This window comes from Anticarsia gemmatalis, chromosome 5 (assembly GCF_050436995.1).
Source record: "Anticarsia gemmatalis isolate Benzon Research Colony breed Stoneville strain chromosome 5, ilAntGemm2 primary, whole genome shotgun sequence".
In the NCBI taxonomy this organism is placed as follows: Eukaryota; Metazoa; Arthropoda; class Insecta; order Lepidoptera; family Erebidae; genus Anticarsia; species Anticarsia gemmatalis.
Genome location: NC_134749.1, coordinates 7,771,623 through 7,793,236, shown reverse-complemented (window position 1 = coordinate 7,793,236; position 21,614 = coordinate 7,771,623). Strand labels below are relative to the sequence as shown.

At 35.8% G+C, this 21,614-nt stretch overlaps 2 protein-coding genes across 2 annotated transcripts in view; both read left to right on the top strand.

Moving 5' to 3' along the window:
• Positions 1 to 15,464, top strand: part of LOC142973258 (uncharacterized) — a 47,963-nt gene extending 32,499 nt beyond the window's left edge. Inside the window, exons 3-24 of the mRNA XM_076114896.1 lie at positions 4,720 to 4,786; positions 5,180 to 5,247; positions 5,465 to 5,641; positions 5,965 to 6,328; positions 6,415 to 8,366; positions 9,556 to 9,642; positions 9,728 to 10,462; positions 10,530 to 10,601; positions 10,995 to 11,058; positions 11,156 to 11,182; positions 11,422 to 11,463; positions 11,567 to 11,841; positions 11,969 to 12,207; positions 12,296 to 12,402; positions 12,708 to 12,820; positions 13,153 to 13,255; positions 13,366 to 13,478; positions 13,548 to 13,748; positions 13,850 to 14,205; positions 14,381 to 14,510; positions 14,588 to 14,684; positions 15,330 to 15,464. Coding sequence (XP_075971011.1) covers positions 4,720 to 4,786; positions 5,180 to 5,247; positions 5,465 to 5,641; positions 5,965 to 6,328; positions 6,415 to 8,366; positions 9,556 to 9,642; positions 9,728 to 10,462; positions 10,530 to 10,601; positions 10,995 to 11,058; positions 11,156 to 11,182; positions 11,422 to 11,463; positions 11,567 to 11,841; positions 11,969 to 12,207; positions 12,296 to 12,402; positions 12,708 to 12,820; positions 13,153 to 13,255; positions 13,366 to 13,478; positions 13,548 to 13,748; positions 13,850 to 14,205; positions 14,381 to 14,510; positions 14,588 to 14,684; positions 15,330 to 15,388 — 5,448 coding nt within the window. The 3' untranslated portion in view covers positions 15,389 to 15,464. The remainder of the gene's footprint in view (positions 1 to 4,719; positions 4,787 to 5,179; positions 5,248 to 5,464; positions 5,642 to 5,964; positions 6,329 to 6,414; positions 8,367 to 9,555; positions 9,643 to 9,727; positions 10,463 to 10,529; positions 10,602 to 10,994; positions 11,059 to 11,155; positions 11,183 to 11,421; positions 11,464 to 11,566; positions 11,842 to 11,968; positions 12,208 to 12,295; positions 12,403 to 12,707; positions 12,821 to 13,152; positions 13,256 to 13,365; positions 13,479 to 13,547; positions 13,749 to 13,849; positions 14,206 to 14,380; positions 14,511 to 14,587; positions 14,685 to 15,329) is intronic.
• A 458-nt stretch (positions 15,465 to 15,922) lies between these two features.
• On the top strand, positions 15,923 to 18,620 carry eIF2Bgamma (eukaryotic translation initiation factor 2B subunit gamma). Its single transcript, XM_076114547.1, has 5 exons — positions 15,923 to 16,073; positions 16,169 to 16,336; positions 16,642 to 17,468; positions 17,777 to 18,006; positions 18,417 to 18,620. Exons 2-5 carry the CDS (start codon positions 16,177 to 16,179, stop codon positions 18,577 to 18,579), a joined length of 1,380 nt encoding a protein of 459 aa, XP_075970662.1. The 5' UTR covers positions 15,923 to 16,073; positions 16,169 to 16,176; the 3' UTR covers positions 18,580 to 18,620.
• Positions 18,621 to 21,614: the final 2,994 nt, after the last annotated feature.

Below are 21,614 nucleotides of genomic sequence, written 5' to 3'. Positions count from 1 at the left end.
TTTTTTTTAAATTGTCATTCATAATTTGTTGTGATGATTTAATGTTAAGTGTATGTATGAGCTAACTATTCCGATTGTTTACAAAATACAATATTACCTTGAGTCATATTAATTAAACAGTAGTTATAATCGAAACTTGTTTATTATTATAATACTGTCAACAAAACGCTTCCAATAAATATAATATGTGCTTACTCACGATGTTAGTATTGATATCGAATAGATTGAATCAGTTGCGTCGCCATCTTGTCTAGTGTTTCCAATATGGGTGTGCCGAAAAACCATTAACGTTTATTTACGACAAACACTAAAATCACACCTCTTATTTCAAGTACTCGAAACTAGTCGCACTAAAGCAATAAAGGATGTCTTTTGCTGGCCCACCCGAACAAGCTCTACAAATGCCTCTCCACTTTCTTTTCGAATTTTTTAGCCATCCTACTACAGAATATTAGTTTTACTTATCCAGGTCAGGTTAGAGACACTGGTTATATGAAAAAAGATAAAACTTTAGTACTAAAATCAACTTCACTTCACTTACAGCATGTTTCCAAGTTTTTCTTAACAAACAATCCTACCGTACCTATCACCCTTTCTACAAATTCTTAATACAACTTCATAATATGTCCTATCCATTCAAGTAAAACAAATATAGAAAATATGTAGGTAATTCTTGTTGTAATGATGTTAATTTGACTCTACCTATACTATACAGCGCGGTGTTTACAATCGTTCAATATTGGCCATAAATTAAGCATCGTGTGGTCTAGGCATGACATCGGTTAACCCCAAAATGGCCAACGAAGCCTCGTAATAATTGCAGGCTGACCACAACAATTGAGCACGCCATAATCGCATCATTATTTTTCACTTTAATCTGATTTCAGATACTTTATAAAAACTGTAGTGGTAGCTTTACGATATATAAGGTCGGGGAAAAAGTCTTTTCGCATTATAGTATGTATGAACTTGTAATAAAATAATTTCTTTACGCAAAAAAGCTCGATATTTGGGTACCTCACGAGCTCACTGAAAGAAACCTAATGAACCGTGCACTCATTTGTGATTCTTGAAGCCAAAGAGATTTTATTACAAGTTCATACATTCTATAATGCGAAAAGACTTTTCCCCGACGTAATATTATTTTTTATTCAAATGTACTTATGTTAGTATATCGATACAAATAATTTATTATACTAGGGCCCAAAAAGCATCGTCACTTTCATAAATATTTCGTTGGTTCGCTGAAATATATTTACGAACTTTCTTGTTTCGGTTAGTCTTTCCAACTCGGTACAGTCACGTACAATATTAATTATAAGCAGAGACTAATGACTATATTATTCAACATCATTTAGTTGTAATAAACGCTATTGTATCTTTTCAACAGATTGTTTCTCTAATTGTACTCACGATATAGATAAGCAATCAACATTTTGTTACAATTGTTTTAATAAATGTTCTCAACTCTCGTATTAAATCATTCGCGCTTTGTCTAATATTATGAAATGAGCTTCCTATTACAAAATACAGGTAATTGGTATTACATAGTTAATGTAATACTGTGTCAAGACACTATCTATAAACTATATTCGATCATAGTCGCGATCAGGGAAATCATTTAACTGCAATATCGAAGCTCTTGGGCCGGTTATCGATGATAGATTTATTGTAAGCAACAAGTACTAGGTAGATATACTCTAGACTCACGCAATTCATACTAATTATAAACTTTACATGCGATTACGGCCGCGTTACGAAAAACTTATAATTAAGTAAATTAACTTAATTTTTCGATTTGGCTTTGGTTGGTTGGGTTGTTGGTACATTCAATTTTATCCACATTGATTGACTGCAAAATATTAAAAACCTTTAAATAATGATTCGCTTTCCACCGATCTTGATAGAAAAGGCAGAATAATACTAACATGATTTGATAGAAAAGCTACAGAAATCACTGTTTTATAGAATACCTTAGTAAACTCGTAAGGTTTAAGCGCTGTCGAAATATCTTTCTTATTGATAACAAGAGACTAAGAGAATGGTAGTAACATTAAAACCTTTTCAAATATTACCATATAGGCAGGACCAATCACGCAATGTTTATGCCACCGGTGTTCTGCACTTTATAGACAATAAAACTGGTGCCTAAAGGGATTATCGAATTTAGGTCGTGGTACATTCATTCGCCATTAAAGGAAATAACACCAATATATTTAGGCGTAACGACTGCTTACTTACTAAATAGTCACATTTCACAATTGCACGTTACGCAAAGTAAAGGTATTATAAATTTAAAAGATTATAATAATGAATGTAGTTGAAGGTCGCCCGTTTACTTAACATTTTTTTGTTATTATCCGGTCCATTAGTAATCAGGACTTAACGGAAAAGTTAAGACTGGCTCAGATAAAGAGGAGAAATAAAGAATTAATAATGTCTTACAAGAAAACAGCTTAAAAAAATCTCGAGTTTATCAGCCTAAGCAATCGCTAATGGCTATTAAAAAGTGTCTAATTCTATATGGACCAATTACCTCCTCAGCTATTATACTTCCGGTTAGAACATTACACGCTCACGCACGGCTATAAAGTTTCTTTAATCATTCTCTCAAAGATAAAAGAACAAGTTCTGGCGACATGTTTTTAGATTGTTTTAAGCTTGTGAGATATGGTTTTAAGAAACTAGAACCGTACTTCTAGCCTTAGGCACGTTACAGACAAACACTGTATGAATTTTAATTAAAAACAGAACGTAAAAGGATATGGTCTGATTATAAAGAGAACTGGATTGCTCATTTTAATCTGAAACATTTTTTGCAACAGTGATCGTAAAAAAACATTTCGAAAACAGGTCACATATTGTTCAGGTCGCCTGTAATTTTCCCTTAAACGGTAACGACCTTCATCCACGTTCCGACGTGGTCAGCTTACAGACGTAGTGTTTAAACACATGTCCTAAAACTGCGTCATCTGCACACAGCCTAAGAGTTTCTGTCATTCGCAGTGCTCTAGTTTCGTGCCGGTCCACTGGCCGTCGGTCTTACAGCTTACATCAAGGAAACCACGCCCTAGGACAATCTGACACAACTACTCATTGCAACAGCTTTCACGGTATCGAATAACGTTCAACACTATTATATGTCGCCAACCAATGAACAAATCACTGGTTTTGCAAAGCATTTTTATTATAGGAATAGAAACTAACTCCCAACAATCACAAGACATTTTCTTACTTACGCAAGGTTATGAACGATTATTATAAAATCATTTCATGATGATGATTTAAAACAGTATCTCTTAAATTAATGCCACACTTCTCCATGCATATTTGAATATGTATTAATACGAAATGTAAAATCCCAAGAACCTGCAACATTATCCTCAAACAAACGATAACATTTAAAATAAGCAATTGATGCGTACAACCTTTGTAGTGAGTCACAATAATCGTGATGGAATTTATCATGAAACCGAAAATCCCACTCTATTCTTCGTACTATCACTTATAACATAAAAGTTATCAGATCTAGATTTAAATTCCATAGAATAATCGTTCGATTATTTTGTATCATTTCATAATCGGTACTCGTAACTATTACGGATACTTCGAAAGCAAGCAGTGTTGATACCATAAACTATCGTTAGATATAAATAGCCATATCAGTTTGTTACGAATTAAATGTTCGTTACATCACAATAATAACAGTCACGTTAATGGTTTTACTGTTAAAAAGGGATAAATAAAAGTCGATCATACTTTCTATTATGTTCGATTAATGCGCACGTTTTATACGTATATTAAGGGTATGAGTACAGTTAATTATTTTGAGTAGAAAGGTGCTCACATAACAGGTACTAAACAAATGACCTGTCAAAATCTCACGTTCAAGTTATCAACTTACAATAACATTACTAAACTTCATATTGTTCGGACATTCATTTAATTTAGGTAGCCAACTATTTCATCTATTACGTTGACATATTATTTTATTTGGAAGACCTTGACATTTAGCCTACGTTTATGTCATACTTGCTTTCGTGACCCCAGAGCCACGTCCGCTTAGCGCTGGAATTCTTGGTCATTTTGAACATCTTTACTGTTTTATAAAATGATTCAATCTTGTGTTTTTCATTTGTCATAATTATTGTTGCTACTTCTCCAAATTATCGTTCTACATCATGTGCAGGTGATCATTGGTTAAAATAAAAACTCAATTAGTCTCAATTTCCAGTGGGAAGGGATTAAGATAACATTTTAGAAGTAGATCATTCATTTGTATCGGATTACCCACCTACATAATTACAAAATTATGTAAGTTTAGATGAGGCATATCGGAACAATTCATTGTGGAAGGCTAATTGTGAATGTCGCAACACAATTGTTCCGTAAAGAAGGCGCGATGCGCGTGCGAACTACTCGACCTGCCTTTTCCTTCATCTTTATTTTGTTTACGCCTCTGTTTCAACTAGCACAAGAAATTGATTTCCACTTCCATGCTAATCTGGGAATTGAACTCATCAGCTCTTTGTTATTGTTAGCGAATTAAAATGAGTCAAAAGAAATAGGGAACAGAAATGTGCTGACACATGACTGCTAACAAAGACATGATTGTTACATGTAAATGCATAATCTTTATCTGATCAAGTGCTATAACTTCACAGTAAGCTGTATGTTAAGATAGAATACAATAAATATATAAATTCTATTTGGTTTCAGATGCGGCGGCAGGCTCGGATCTCAGCCGGCGGCGCGCTTGTCGTGCGCACCGCCTCTGCCTTACAAGGTTGTATTAAATTTTACTTTGAATACGAACACTCATATACCTACATGGGTTTGAAACATTATACTTACAAACATTTTTAGCCTGAATACAATACATCAAAAAATTATTACTTAGAATATAAATATATTTTCACAAAAATGGTTCTATTAGAATCTCATCAATACTTCATTTATTAAGGGATTCAAGTTTGGTTAGTACATTTACTACAACTTCTATTGACTAATATTAAGTATTATATCGGTGACCGTCTTATTGAATCATGGTAATCTTTAAGCCAAACAGTCTTATTTTAGACTATAGTAATTATTATTATGGTCTCTACATTGCTCTACATTAAATTAAACGAAACCAGTACAAATAATAAAATAACAGGTAAATATTTTCTGATTTCAGTTTGGCTGTGGTTGCTGGTATTCATATTCCAGAACGAGTTTCGAATATCAAGGTCTATTCAACCGGGTGTGAGTATCAACTTTTTAAATAAAACTATTGTTACCTACTTCTTTACCGAGCGATAGTTCCACTTGAATTTATACAAAGAATTTCAGTGAAATATTCAATCAAAAACCTATTAAATTGAAATCAGTCATAACAGTGCATAACAATAATATATTTGCTTTAACAATGTTACTATTGAATATAATGTGCCCATTTTTTTGCTTGTATTGTAATTTTCAGTATTTGGACTTTGACAACTTGCCCGAGACGAACTTCACGTGCGAGGGCAAGGTCATCGGCGGGTACTACGCCGACCTCGAGACCTCGTGCCAGATGTTCCACGTGTGCACGGTGGGCCAGAACGATGAGCCCATGGACATTAAGTTCCTTTGCCTTAACGGCACTGTCTTTGATCAGGTAATGATACACTTGAAAATATGGTCAGCGCAAACTAAATAAGCAATTTATTTTAAATTAATAATTTTAGAAAATATATAAATATATGACCGTTAATTTCAGCAAAGATTTATCTTAAAACCTTCAAACTTTAACCTATTCTTATTATTATAGAAAAATATAACATTTTCACATTTTTTTAGAATGTTACTATCAAAGCCTACCCACGGGCAAAGCGCCGCCTACACTCAGTTAACTGACCCTTTGCGTAAGCACGGTGAAACACTTAGGTACATTTTGTATGTCTATGTTGATTTTAATATATGTAAATAATAACTTTTCAGGAGACAAGAGTGTGCGAAAGAGTAGACGAAGTAGATTGTACAAAGTCTGAAAAGTTCTACAGCTTAAATTTAGAATTATATGGTAGCACATCGCCGCCAATCATACAGCCAGACCAACAGAAACCTCAAGCTCAACCAACTGAACAGTCACAAAAACAGACCAAACCTAACCAAGATCCCGACCCCTCAATAGATGATACTCCTACAACAACTCAAGATAAAATACAAGGGCACGGAACGGACGCTACAGACTCCACGGAAGATCCTATACAGGACATAAAAAGAGATGAACCGAAAATTCAATCACAAGCCCAACCCACTCATACTCCATTAACAGCACCAGACAATGAGGAACTAACTGGAGGTAATAAACTCACTTTTGCTCATAAAATCTAACACTTTTACCTAACAATATTTTGGTTTATTCTAATTTATTAAATTGACTTTCAGAGTACCAAGATGAAGAAGAAGATGCTGATTATGACGACTACGTGCATCATCAAACAACAAGTACAACACCAAGCACAACAACAACGACGACTACAACTACAACAACTACTACTACAACTACACCAAGACCACCACCGACAACGATCCTACCATCCACTACTTCTCGTTACTCGTCACCGATACCTCTCTCAATATCTTCACCTTCCCCTATTTTGTCTTCCCTGTCACCACCTTCACCGTCTTTTGCCCCGTCATTCCCTTCTGCGCCCTCTGCCCCCTCTGGTCCCTCAGCTCCCTCCGCACCTTCCGCTCCGTCAGCACCCTCTGCCCCCTCTCTACCAACCCTTGATCCCTCTTTACTCTCACCACAAGAATTTATTTACCAACACCGAGGACCAGGAACTGGAGCTATCTCTTTCCAGCGTCAAAGCTTTCGTCCCGCGGATGGAGTTTATATAACTCACGCACCGCCACCGCCACAACAATTTGACCACTTTCCGTATGAGTCATCCAGGACTGCCCCGCGGCCCTCAGCGACGCGACCTGCACCTTTTGTACAGCGACCTCAACCAGCACCATTTAGAGCGACAACGCTAGATCCACGTGATCAGCTATTACGTCCAGGACCTACTTCTCAACCTTCAGAGAGACACGAGACATCTGTTAAACAACAAAATCGACCTCAGTCGTATTCTCAATCGCTACCTGTGCAGCGGCCTTTACCATTTAATCCTTTCTACTATGACCGAAAACGAAGCGATGATTCGATACCAGGCACTGAATCCACTCTGACAGCAAGGTCGGTTGCTCCTCCGAATGTCACAGAAAGACCTCAAATCAAATTGAAAAGCCCGCCTCGTGTTATCGTTACAGCCAGTGCATCAGTTAGTGACAGCAATGGGAAAAGGCTGAACTTCACGGTTGGCAATGTCGTCAGTGCAGTGAAACCAATAGTACCTATAAATTATGACGACTATAAAGAATCTGACCTTCTGTTTGATCCATTCTTTCTCGATGTGCCAAAACTGCAAAAAACACGCAAAGCTAGATCTAATAGTGTCATCGTCACAACTGCTACGTCAGTTAGCGACAAAAATAGGACAAAGTTAAACCCTACAGTGAGTGTTAATACATTGCAACCAGCAGTGCCGATAATTTATGAGGACTATAAAAAAACATTTATTCTAAATGACCCACTCATTCTCGATGTGCCAAAACTTAAAAAATCTCGGAAAATTAGATCCTATAGGAGTAGCCCTCCCCGTATCATCGTCACGGCTACCGCATCAGTAAGCGACAAAAAAGGCAATAAGCTAAATCTTACGGTTGGTGATGTTATTACTACGGTGAAACCGGCAGTACCAATTGATTACAAGAACTATAAAGAATCTGATGTTCAGTTAGACCCATTCTTTATCGACGTGCCAAAACTTCAAAAATCCCGGAAAACTAGATCTAATAAGAATAGAAATATATTCACAGTTCCATCTACAGCAACAGTTGCAACTGAATTGGTGACGGAGGATACGACAGCCACTACGTCACCAGTGACGTCACGAGCGACCACAACACATAGAATGCACACCCCAGCGCTCGTCACAACTACTGCTGTGTGGAACCCGAACGATTATGTCGACGACAATTACGAACCTCACGCCTACATTCCGCCAATACCACCCCTTGCGGTTTTGGTGCCTCATGAGCTGAATAAATATGGGAAACACGATAGACAATCTAAGAACGATTTAGTCGAGGATAAGACTCACAGAGACCACAAGTCTAATTCGGGTAACGCTGAGCAAACCAAGCCAACGTCGACGTCTGCAGCGCAGACAACCTCTAGTCATAGTGCGGGCACGGGGCAGGCTCCCCCCGCCGCCTCGCCACCGCCCCCGCCGCTCCTCGAGGCGCCCGCCTGCGCCACTTCGCGCTCTACCGACTGTCGGACTCGTGCCTAATTAAATTAGCTCACTTTATACGATAAATAGATAAATGCATAGTTACATATTTAGATAGGTAGAAAATTTTAACAATTTTTCAGGCGCATAAGTTTATTCGACCGATTCGACCACGTGCATGGATTTATTTCAAACAAATAAACACTGAAGTTGAATTTGATCGCAAATGTTTGTGTTCTTATAAGAAAATCGTTTTAATTAAGCTCTCTTCGGACAGGCGCAATACAATTTGGCTGCCTTCAATCACGAGTGCAAGTGTTACAACATAACTGCTGTAAAAAAATAATTTAGTATGTGGACTGTAAGAATGTGATAAAACATTGTGTTAATTTTATGTGGAAGTCAGTCAAAGACATAATTTGCGAAACCAGTTTGAAGGAAGCTTTAGTATTTATATGTTTTCTAATTATTATAAACATTGTAAATATGGACGAATTTTGTTTTATTGATATCATAATATTTTTAAATTTTTCACATTTTTTATAAGTACCTATTGATATTTATAAAGGAAATCTTGTAAATATCGTGAAATATACTGATGTTTCTATACGACTACTCATTTTATTTATCCTAAACATCCAATCATTATTCACATGACGTATACTTAGTAATGAAGATTTACAAACCAGGCGGCGCTTAATGTAAGTAGTTAATATTCAGTTTGCATAGTTTTACAAAAACCTAGCTTAGATTTTGATTGACTTAGTTATTCCTAATAATAATTGCCCCTAATGCCGGATTGTCTGTCTTTTACGCTTTCACGTCTACTGAACGGATTTTAACGTTTACAGTTAGAACAGAGATAAAACCGATCTTAAGAAAGGTCTATCATAGCCTTATAAGCAACTTTTTATCGCTAAAAAGGGGCAGAAAGCGGGCTGAATGTTTGTATGGAAATTCACTTACTCACTAAACCACGCGGACGAAGCGAAGTCGTGGACAAATAATAAATATAAATCGCTATCCATAAATTATAAGCACTTGCCAAATCATACCGAAGAGGTAGCTTAGGTGCGGTTGAGTAAATCGTACTTGCTGAATTTCATAGAGAAAATAATTAAAGACAGTGCATGACGGACAGGTAATAAATGTCAAACAATCATTGGTTACTAGATCGAAGAATTTAATTTTATGTAATATTTTACGATTATTATCATTATTCTTATAATAAAGTGCTTTGTAATATTCTTACAACATGTCTTCTAATTCAAACACTTCGGAGATCATGAATGTTAGAGAAATTATTGATACTGCATTCGGCGATGAGGATGTAAGTAAAGAAAGCCATAATAATTATTATAATAAGAATTTATTGCAAATACGATTTAGTTACTATTTAATTTAAAACATTTTAGGGGAATACGGTGAATTTCAAACTTATACAGACAGTCCTTTATCTCCTGGCGAGACAATTAAGGATATTAGAACGACGCGTTGAAATTGTCCTTCCTTACCCATATGAGGAATCCCAGACATCTTTAAAAGTTACTGAAGTCAAAATGCATGGTATGAAAAAGAAACAAAAGAAACCTGGCGGTGCTAAATCTCCGGGTGGCCAGGCGGCGGCAGCTGCTCGAAGACGGAAATCAGTCGGTTCTACAAAATCAACCGGAGACAAAGGCCCAATGGAAAAACCTTCATCAGTCGGACAAGGTGTTTTGGGTAAATCCACCACTGGACCGGGCGCTTCAGAGAGATCCACCTCTGAACAAGTCGCCTCTGATAAATCCACGTCTGAGAGAGACTCTTCGAGTAAATCGACTTCAGACAGAACTAAATCAACATCTGAAAGAGACACTACGACCACAACAACGGAAAAATCGACATCCGGAAAGGAAACGACTACCACAGATAAATCAACGTCTGAAAGAGACACTACAACAACAACGGATAAATCGACATCAGACAAGGGTCCCTCGGATAAATCAACGTCTGAAAGAGATACCACTACGACGGATAAATCGTCATCTGGAAGAGATGCATCGGATAAATCGTCTGCAAGAGGTCCCTCGGATAAGTCGACTACACAAACTACCGGAGGATCAAAAGCAGGTAGAGTCAAAGTAAAAGAAGGAGGAGGCGGCGCTCAGGTAATCTTCGTTTTATCTTATAGATATTAAGCCCATAACAACAATTTTAAGTCCATGTACTGTACAGCCAGTGGATTACCAGAAAGCCTTGGAGGCTTTATTCGACTCGAGAGAAAAAGAACTTCGTATCATCCATCAGGTGCAAATTTGTAAGAGATTTAACAGGAAAACGTTTTTGTTTTGATGTGTTTTCTTTTGGTTTTGTTTTGTTCTAGCTCCTGAGCTGATTATGAAGGTAAGGTGATGATTCATTACTTATGTAGATATAATACAACACAAGTCACAGTTATCATAAATGATACAAGTGTAGTGCCATTGGCTTGATGGATTCGCAATGAAAGTAATCAGAATATTTAAGAGACAAAAAGCGACATCGCGTTGTTAAAAATGCTTGTTGTCTGCAAACCAGTTATTTTTGGTAAATCACACTGTTTTCCAGCAAGAAGGGAATCCTCTTGTTGCATAGATAAATGATATATTATGTAGTTTTTTACTGTTAGATCCATATATAATTTTAAATGCATTGCCACAGAGAGCAGATTCTCATGAACAACCCGCGGAGTCACCGACTCCAATGGCTTCAGTGGATGCTATGGGTAAGTAAATTATAGAACGACGTTATTTAAAATAATCGTAATTATATTTATATGAATTGTCTTTATAGAAATATACTGATTTTACTTTAAATTTCAGAAGCTCAATACGAAAAATTACTTGTCGGTAAGCTTGCACCAACCAATAGATAGAAATATTAAACATGTAGGGATTTCAGTCGCTCTCATGTTCATGTTTTCTTTAGGTTGTCACTTTAATTTTCGCCATACCTATCTTTGTCTCAATTCTGTAACCTGTATTGAAATAAGTATGGGATAGACGAAGTTTTATATTAATCAGATTTTTTCGCTGACATAACATTTTATTATATTAAACTCTCATATATATTTATGTCTTGACAACAGTTGAAAGAGTACCCAGCGTCAGCAAAACTAAAAGTACTACGAGTAAGTACTTACGTCTGATACATTTCTTCAAGTAGTTTATAATAAAGTTTATTAATCTACTTTTACGCCAATGTGACCTGATGATGTTTTTGTATGGTCTTAGGTCGCACACCTCGGATATCGGTTGTAACGAAAGAAGAATTCGAGCAGCTAGCGTCGATTGTTGGGGAGCTTAGATCGAAGTTTGGACCAATAGGCTCCGCTACTTTTCCTGAAAATGCTGAATTAATGGAGGAACTCCGTAAAAGTGCATCACTCACCGATGCTATGGCAGCACTTCAACTATCGGCTCGTTTAGAAGCCGCAGAAAAAGTGCTCCAAAATATGATAGGGATTGTTACTGAAGTAGCTAGTAAAACGCCAGGCGTTGTATTAGACGTAAGTGTCAAAAGTATCACAGAGATAAAACAATAATTATTATCAAACTGATTTTGTAAGCTATAAACCATAAAACCAATTTTAAAGTTTTTTTTCTAATATAATGTAATAATTGAAATATTTGTAGGAAGACTTTGATATAGCAGCTGGAGGCGCCACGAAATCTCCAAAATCAGCTAAAAAAGTAAAAGAAGCTGCAAGTGCCCAGCGTCTTCCTAGCAGAACTCCACCAGCTCAATTAGCTCAACCTTCGGCCGAATCTTTCGCACATAAACCTGAAACTGAAATGGCTGTGCAAAACCTAGATACTACTGATGAGATGAAACAGACAGTTCGAACAGATCTTGTTACTTACAAAGACTTGGAGTAAGAATCAAAGTACTATGCAGTATTATCTCATATTAAAAACAGCTTTAAACTTGATAGCTAAAGTAACCTTAATAATATGTTTTAGTAATGCATTACAAGAGGTATCCAAAGAACTAATGGCAAAAGTAACGGCAATAACATCTCGCAATACAACAAACGCTGAACAAGCTTATAGAATTTCTAGTAATTTGGGTATGTTTACACATCACTCTTGTAATCAGCCTAGCTTTTCTTTAATCTATGTTAGAGTTAGCTTCCAGTCTCACCGGATGCAAGTAAATACCAGTATTTTACATGGAGCGCCTGACTATCAGACCTCTACGTCCCAGTCGCCTGGGTTATAACATGATTCTTCTCGGTAAGACTAGTTGTCAGTCTTTCAAGCTTCTGACTATTCGTAACGACCGTCAAAGATCTTTACACATCACTCTTGCTTTGTTAAAAAAGTTATTATTGTCTTAAAGTAATATTGAACTACATTTTCTTATACTCAACAGAATCTAGGTTGGAAACATGTATAAATGTTGGGCCGAAAATGACCAAATTAGAAAATCTTGTCGCCGCTTACGCGGAACAAATAAATACACTCGACACGGGATTGTCCTCACAGGTAATTTTTTTCTCCCAAAGATATTTATATTGGTCAGCGGCGGTCCATTTATCTTATACCGCTTTAATGTATAGTCTATCTTAATACCTAGCAATAGTGTAACTGTGGGATGTCAAATCGGCAGATTGCCACAAGCCCTCGACCTGATGTATTCAGGTTAGAACTTAAGAATTTACCACGAGCCCATGGGGTTCTAATTACGCCACAGCTACCAAGTTTTATATAGTAGATCCTATGTGCTCTGAAATTACATTTTATGAGTAAGTACACTGTTTTTGTGTATCGTCCAACTCATTACAATATTATTTTGAAACTTTACAAATTGGACGCAGATGACAAACTACCAAGAACAATTGACTCAAATGCAACATGAATTAGAAGTTGGACTAGAATCTATGGCTGAAGCCCTAGCCAATACAGGAGGAGACACAGTCGGTGAGTTCTTTGTAAAGATTATAATTAGTTACTAAGCTATACGTAGCTGTTTTGATAATAAAAGGTTGATGGTGTGATATATGACGGATTGGTTGTTTATCAATTTCTAGCGGTGGCTGAACTAAACAACAGTTTCAGCGGTCTTCAAATGGATTTCGAAACTATGTCAAATCGTCAAAAAGAATTACAGGAAATCCAACACTCCTTAAAAATGGATCTAAAAGTTAGTAACGTATTAAGAGATTTTATTCTTCGAAAGAATTTAGTTCTAACATCCGTTGATGGTTTATAGGGTTTATTGAAACAAATAGAAATGCTAAGAGACATGAAATCTGATCGTGAAGAGGTAGCTGATGCTCTACGCGACAAAGCTGGCATTGCAGATTTAAACGGACTCGTATCTTTAGAACAATTCCACGCTGTGCGAGGTGATCTGGAACAGCGCATAAGTGCTGCATACGATAAGTTTAACAATCAAGAAATCGTGTGGCAGGTAATGACTGTGTTTGTGTCACCTGTCACCTAATGTTTTATCATCGTATCAATAATTTTTGACAAGATTTTATTAATAACATCATCATGTTGTCTCTGTAGAAAGCTATAGACGATCTTCTGCGGGAACTTGGAGAAAAAGCAGACCTCATACAAGTTGATTCTTTGAGATTTGAAATAAACAAATATTTGAACATATTAAAAGGCCGTATGCAAGAAATGTTAGATATCGTTGGAGAACCAAAAACGGCTATTGTCAAAAAGAAGTTGTTCAGAGATGCAGAGTGCCTTTGTTGCTCTACTCCAGCCAATATGGACATCGTGGAACCGGAACCATTACCGATGCTTGCGAAATTCTCTACTAAGAAATCGTCGGACGATAAAGAGAATCTTAAAGGAGATGGCGATCATAAATTGTGCTATCCGGGTTTACCTATTAAACATCCGAGAGACGAAAGGTAAAGAGCTAGAATTTTAAATAGCTATTTTATTTTATTTACATTTTGCCTGCCATTCTAACAGGGTAAAATTACATGATATAATCTATTTAATTGCACATCATATAATTAATGAATAATTACAACCATAAGTATCGATTCTCCTCATGCATTATATAAATAATTTGTTCCACAGGGCTCATTTCTGTCAACGTTACTGCGGTGGGTCACACACTCTTATCCAAGGACCACCAAAAGTTCCACCCGCTACAATCATGACGTCATTATGCAAGGAACCCGTGACGGAAATAGGGACAGATGGAAAAGTATTGAACCGCTCTCTTTTTCGAATTAATTATAATAACATTTATATTATTAAACATATAAAAAATACTGTTTTCAGGCCTACCAGGTATCTCAACCTGAAAGGGTACCATGTATACCGTGTAATAAGAAACCCTCTAAGCCAAAACCATTAGAGGAACATGGAAAAGTTAAAGGTAACTTTTTATGTGGTACTACGATATTTTGTTATAAATTCCTTTGCTATATTTTTAATTTGCTATTAAAAGGATATAAAATTAAAAGGAGATCGGCAGATTTCGTACAGCTTAAAGTTTGTGTTGTTTCGTAACAGAATTTGTACCACTTATTAAGGGGACTAAGTCACTTATTTTTATTTGGGAGTATTATTTTTAGAAGTCCGGATTAATTAGAAAGTATTTGTTTATTTAAATAATAATTTTTGGTCTATGGCTTATATTTTGTTGACAACTAAAGAAAAAGAAAATCTCATGAGACGTCACTTTTCGTCTGACGTCTAGGCATCCGCTAATTTGCTGTTGTTTTGGATTGTGGTTTTGACAGCATCTGAGCAATTTAGCGAACTATCGGGGCTTCTAAAAATGGACATAACTTTTACCTCCCAACTTTTAAAAATATAAGAATTTTAAAATAAGCTTGTCTAGCATATTAGCTACCAATTAATACAAAAAGTAAACCTAAACATGACATTTTATAAGCTGTACGAATTCTTCATATAAACCTGCCGTTCGCCTTTATAATTAAGGCACCTACGGTCCTAAGACTGAAATAAATTATAAAAAAAAATATTTTATTTATGAATTTTATATATATGTTTACAGGATTTGAAGAAAGTGATTCAGTAACAATTTTACAGGGATCACTGAAAGGAAATATTTGAACTGGGAAAATACGTTTCTGCAAGCGCATTTTATTGATACATATATTATATATTTTAGTCACATGGTTTAAAAACTGTAAAACGCGTTTACTAGAAAAAAATAAGGCTGTCTTTACTTTTGAAGAAGCTATGAATTTTATAATAAATACATAAATATTCTATAATATGTTGTTTTATTGCTCGTTACGCTATCCTCGCTTACATAAGGTTTATAATATTTACTGCATATTAGTATTTTCTTTGTTTTATTTGAAATACAGTAGTATAAAAGTAAAACACAAAACATATTGATAAACTTAAGGCTCACAGTTCAGAAAGTTTGCGTTAACCTCTTTTAATGTACTGAAATGAGTGGGTGGGTACTATGGGCATTGGGCAGTAAGAGAAAGTCCATGAAACTTACCTATGTACTGATTCTTTTAATATAAATACGTCTTATTTTATTTTTGAGTTAAGCTAGTTAAGCTAGTAGCGTTCTAACGAGCTAAAAAGACAGATATGCCATGTTATCGACACGTTCCTTTTCACTTATCGTTTATCTTGTCTCTTGTCTTTGACCTGTCATTTTCAATTGACGTGCTTGACGTGTTGTCTTTTTGCACAATATTTCCAGAATTTTTGTTATGGGGTTATAATGAAAAGTGTGTGAAAACATTGTTATTTTATACTCAATTGTAACTAAAAGGTACACTACTTCATCATATTGACGTGTTCAGCAAAATTCGCGTTCATCAAAAGTAATGATGAAATCAGTTCATAAAAATGTTAATCCTGTTTCAGATATAAGAATGCATAAGATATTGGAGTTTCAAGCCGTAGTCCTTGCCGCTGGGAGAGGTTCCCGACTCCCTGACGTTGGTGGTACAGTGTCCAAATGTCTCCTGCCTGTAGGACCATACCCTGTTCTGTGGTACTCTCTTAACTTGCTTGAGAGAATTGGGTTTCAAGGTATGCCTCTCTACATGTCTCTATGCAAACAATCGTTGTAAACCATATTTTGCTGATCTGCTTGTTACATTTTTATGTGATATGACACAATTGTTGAGTGCAGAAATTTATATCAGCAAACCAGTGTCATGGTTCTTTTCTAATTCAAAAGTTGTTTGTTGTTTAATAGTTTCTCGAACTCAGGTTAAAAAAACAAATAAATTTTAAATAACTCAAATGTGATCTTCATTATAACATAGCATGTCACAAATACTAATGTGCTGCTGCAACCTATTTATTAACTGATTTTTAAATGATTTTTACAGAAGTCTTGGTGGTTGTTCTTGATGAAGACAAATCTAATATTCTAAATGCCTTAGAAAAATGTCCTTTGAAGATCAAATATGAATTAATAGTGATACCTTCAGATGAAGACTGGGGTACAGCAAACTCACTGAAACATATCAGTAGCAGGGTCACTACAGACTTACTTGTTATATCTGGAGACCTTATTACTGATATCAATCTAAATGAAGTCTTGAACCTTCATAGAAAGTATGATGCAGCACTCACCAGCTTATTCTTCAACAATGGTCCGGAAGAGTGGATAGAGCTCCCCGGTCCTAAAACAAAAGCCAAACCGGACAGAGATCTAGTCTGCATTGATAAAGAGACACAAAGACTCGTCTTCTTAGCCAGTGCTAGTGACTTTGAGGAAACTGTTACAATACCGAGAGTTCTTATAAAGAAATATGATTCAATAAGTATGTACAGTAGACTGCTAGATGCCCATGTGTATGTAATGAAACATTGGGTCCTGAACTATTTGGTAGAATCTGACAAATTTACTTCTGTCAAAGGAGAGCTTATTCCTCATATTGTAAAGAAGCAACTGTCCAAGCCTAAAAATGCAAATGAGAAGAAAGGCACTTCGGAGAAAAATGTTGAATTAAATAAAGATATATTTGATTATGCTGAAGAGAATGGATATGAGAGTAAAATCAGGGATATGACTGCATATAACGATCACAGGCTGGGCAGTAAAGGAATTTACTACAATGATACTCTGAGGTGCTATGCACACATACCACACAAGAATACTTTTGGTATAAGAGTTAATACTCTCTCAGCATTGTATTTGTCTAATAGTAAGGTAAGCTATATATATATTTCATACGGAATGTCACTACATATTATGATTATTATCCTTCAACATGACTGTGTTAGCAATAACATTTTTACACAGTTTTCACTAATATATACTGTTCTATCTTTTGAAAAAACCGCATGAATCTACTTATCTTTGGAAATCATCCAATTCAAGTTTATATTTTGTTAGAGTTTTACATAAAATCACTTAACATCAGCACTGAAAGGGTTGCTCATAAACTTTGTGTAATAAAAAATACAATTCTTAGAGCTAAAACAGAAACAAGTATTTAATATTTTTATTGTTTTCAGATATTGTCAAAATGGGAAGATCTGACCGGTTCACCTCTCTCAGAAAGATTCCATCCAAACAGTGAAGTAAAAACAAAGCAAATAGATGAATCTAGTACAGTTGGAGAAAAGAGTGTTGTTAGTGAAAAAACATCTATTAAATCCTCTTTTATTGGTGCTAACTGTACAATTGAGAACAAAGTTAGACTGACTAACTGTATATTGATGAATAATGTCACAATTAAAGAAGGGTAAGTAGAATAATTCAATATAAAAGCTACAAAAAAAATATTAGGTACAGTTTAAACCTGCGGATATCTGTATGTTTCCTTCTTCTTAATTTATTTTATCTACTATTTTTGGGAAGTATTACCCGTATATAATCGAGCATTATAATGAGTTGTGTTTGGATTAAATATTACAAAATAACTAAATGCTCACATAGAAGCTTTAAAGAGTGCTACATTGAATTGTTACAAAAAAGAAGACTAGATGGCGTTAGTAGCATTATTTTTTTGTATACCAATAATACCAAACCAACATACATTTTGATGCTTTCTTCCTGTTATTAATTATAAAAAAGTAGTTTCATTTGAGTAAAAATTCGCTATAAAATAATTTTGTAGTGGCATTATGCTAAACAATCATTTTCTCATTGCAGTTGCGTCCTTCAAGATTGCGTGGTATACACGGGAGCTACGGTAGACACTGGGTGCAACCTGCAGCACTGTCTGGTAGGACCGCATCACTTAGTAGCGGCGTCGACGGCCAGCAACCATCAACTGCACGCAGAGACTACCGACAACATGATCACACTCGGCTGATTGTCTAAACCAATGTACAAATATATGGTTCATGAATTTTATCTCAGATCTTTTTTTAGACTCCCTTTTATAAACATGAAAATGCTTCTTATGAATATCCTTACACTTTAAGATATACCTCAAAGGTAATATTTATAATCGTACCTGTGATGCGAAAATTAACCTTTTCTTACCTTGTTCGTTTCGACCGACATCTATAGTTATTATGTAATAAAGAAAAAGCCGAAAAGCTAAAGGAATATCTTAAAAATATGATTCTCGAAGATTGAAAACATTGAAGTTATCTCTATTTTAAGGCTAATAAGATGATATACCTACCTTATTCTATTAAAAAAATAATTACTTAACAAATAGGGTCCAAAAAATACAAGTGGACCGGTTAGAATATTTCATACATATACTCAAAAAATTTGATCGCTTGCTTATTGTAATCGTTGCATTCATGACCATGAAGACCTTTTTACATAATTGTTGTTTGCTTCGTTTTATATCCGCAGGGGCCGAAACAGGTCAGTAAAGTCAGTAAAAGTCAGTATTTTTGGACCTGGTCAGTAAAAGTCAGTATTTTAGAAAATCGGTCAGTATAGTCAGTATTTTTCCAAACTCAACAATTTTTTTTTGTTTCCCTCTGCTGTTGGCCAATCTTACATTCACAATTTGCCCAGTAATGATATCAGAGGGCTGCTTTGGATGCTTGATATTATGTGGATGATCTGCGTAATATATACATGTATTGAAGCATCACATGACTTCAATAGAATAGCAAACTAAAATTTACTATTTTTTTGAAATCAATATTTTTGAAGTGAAAATTCTTTAGCGCCGTTGCGCACTTTTATTGGAATTGGTAAAAACTTCTAAACTCGCGTCAAGACACGCGACCTGATCGAAAATTCGTAAGACCTGATTGAAAATTCGTAAGACCTGATTGAAAATTCGTAAGACCTGATTGAAAATTCGTAAGACCTGATTGAAAATTTGTAAGACCTGATTGGGGGGACTATGGGGATGGTGGAGATCAATAACTGAAAATAAGCTTTGTAACCAACTTAAAAAAAGGATTTTGACTTCTCAATTCGACGGTATTTTTCTTATTTCTCACCATTCACCCGAAAAACGGTTTAGAAATGGTCTGTATTTGGTCAGTATTTTTGAATTTTTGGTCAGTAAAATCAGTATTTTCGACCTCGGAACTTGTTTCGGCCTCTGTATCCGTCTATGGCGCGTTAAATGTTACCGAAAGTGTGTAACACGGCCACATGGCTTCCTGAGGATTGCATCGGAGCTGTTAAAATTACTGTAATATTGTAAATACCTAATACGAATATTCATGAGGATAGAAAACGTTCACTGAGGTTCTATTACTTCGTGTTTATGTACCTATGTTTCGTGTTTTAGTACTTACATGAATACTTACCTAGGTAGTTTTACGTTTTCATAAACGTTGGCATTAGGTTTTTTAATGTTTTCTAATAGCTTAATTTCGTCAATAACGTACAGCCTTACAGCTTTCGTTCTCACCTACTTACATGAATTCAGTGTATTATTATTGCAAATCATTGTTCCATAATATGATAGGAAATGCAATGCAATATCAGTTAAAGCACCTATCTAATAAATTGTAATGTTATTTTTATAATCGTGTTCTTTACATGTGTTACTCTAGTTATGTTAGTTATCAACCGAATAGTAGGTATCTCGTCTATTCAAGCTAATGGCTTAATAATGAGGGTGCGTTCTTACGATGTTTATATTAAGCTTTATTGTATCTATACTAATCTATACTAATATTATAAAGCTGAAGAGTTTGTTTGTTTGTTTGAACGCGCTAATCTCAGGAACTACTGGTCCGATTTGAAAAATTCTTTCAGTGTTAGATAGCCCATTTATCGAGGAAGCTATAGGCTATATATCATCACGCTACAACAAATAGGAGCAGAGTACCAGTAAAAATGTTACAAAAACGGGGAAAATTTTGACCCATTCTCTCTTATGTGACGCAAGCGAATTTGCGCGGGTCAGCTAGTGGGAAATAAACTCAGATATCATGTACCTAAAGACATCGGTCCTGCGCCTGAGCTCGCACTGATCGTGTCGGTTTAGCCGGATTACAGGGATATGAGGAAATAGAGAGTGAATCTGTGTATTGTGCACACACTTGGACACTATAAACAAAAGTCCTGCACCGTTGGCTGGTTTCAATGGAACTGGCCGCCTCAGCCACCACCGGCTAGGAGGACATTATTGTGCGGAAGAGATTGATGTGTTCCTGCCTCAAACATTCTGTTGTCTCAAAAACTTTAGAAACCCTTCTCTGCGTCTGCGCAGCTATACCGTTCAGTATCGCTTTATTCGCGCCAAATAGGCAATCAATTGCGGAGATTACGTGAATGCATAAACGTGCTTGACAAGACCAGTAATTACAATGGCCAGTGTGAAATTCCTAATAAAGTGTCAAGAAATGCATAAATCTACATAGTCTAAGTTATTGGAGGCTAATTAATAAATTATCTTGTCAAGCTAACGTCATGGACACACGATACTGATACGGTATATAGGTACTAACCAATAATAATTACATGTGTGAATTTAATTTCACATGATTGTGTGTGATTAAATGATCAAATTGTCAACTGTCTCAGTTTGTGGTGCAGTCGGTTCGGTTCCGGTTTTGCGATTCCCAGGTCCGACAAAACTAAATTTTTTATTTATTTTAGTATAAGATTATTTTCAACGGTAGCCCGGAGAATGCATGGTTACGTGCCCGTTTTATAGCTATAGGCTCGCTCCCTATTACTTAAGACTAACATTGTACATGGTGAAACGCGGGTTTACCTACCTATCTGATATTTCATACATGCCTCCATCGTCGAGTATAACAGGTGTGATATTATGTAAAAAGACAACTCCCGCACTAAGAATTGTTCTTGGGTCACGGGACTTTTACAATCATACAAACAACGGACACAAAGTACAACCAGACCCGAAACAAATATTTGTGGAACGCACAAATAATTGTCCCGTGTGGGAATCGA

Coding starts and splice junctions, on each gene's coding strand:
- eIF2Bgamma (XM_076114547.1), top strand. CDS start 16,177: ATGCATAAGATATTGGAGTTTCAAGCCGTAGTCCTTGCCGCTGGGAGA. Junction 16,337..16,641: donor TGAGAGAATTGGGTTTCAAG/GTATGCCTCTCT, acceptor TGATTTTTACAG/AAGTCTTGGTGGTTGTTCTT. Junction 17,469..17,776: donor TGTATTTGTCTAATAGTAAG/GTAAGCTATATA, acceptor TATTGTTTTCAG/ATATTGTCAAAATGGGAAGA.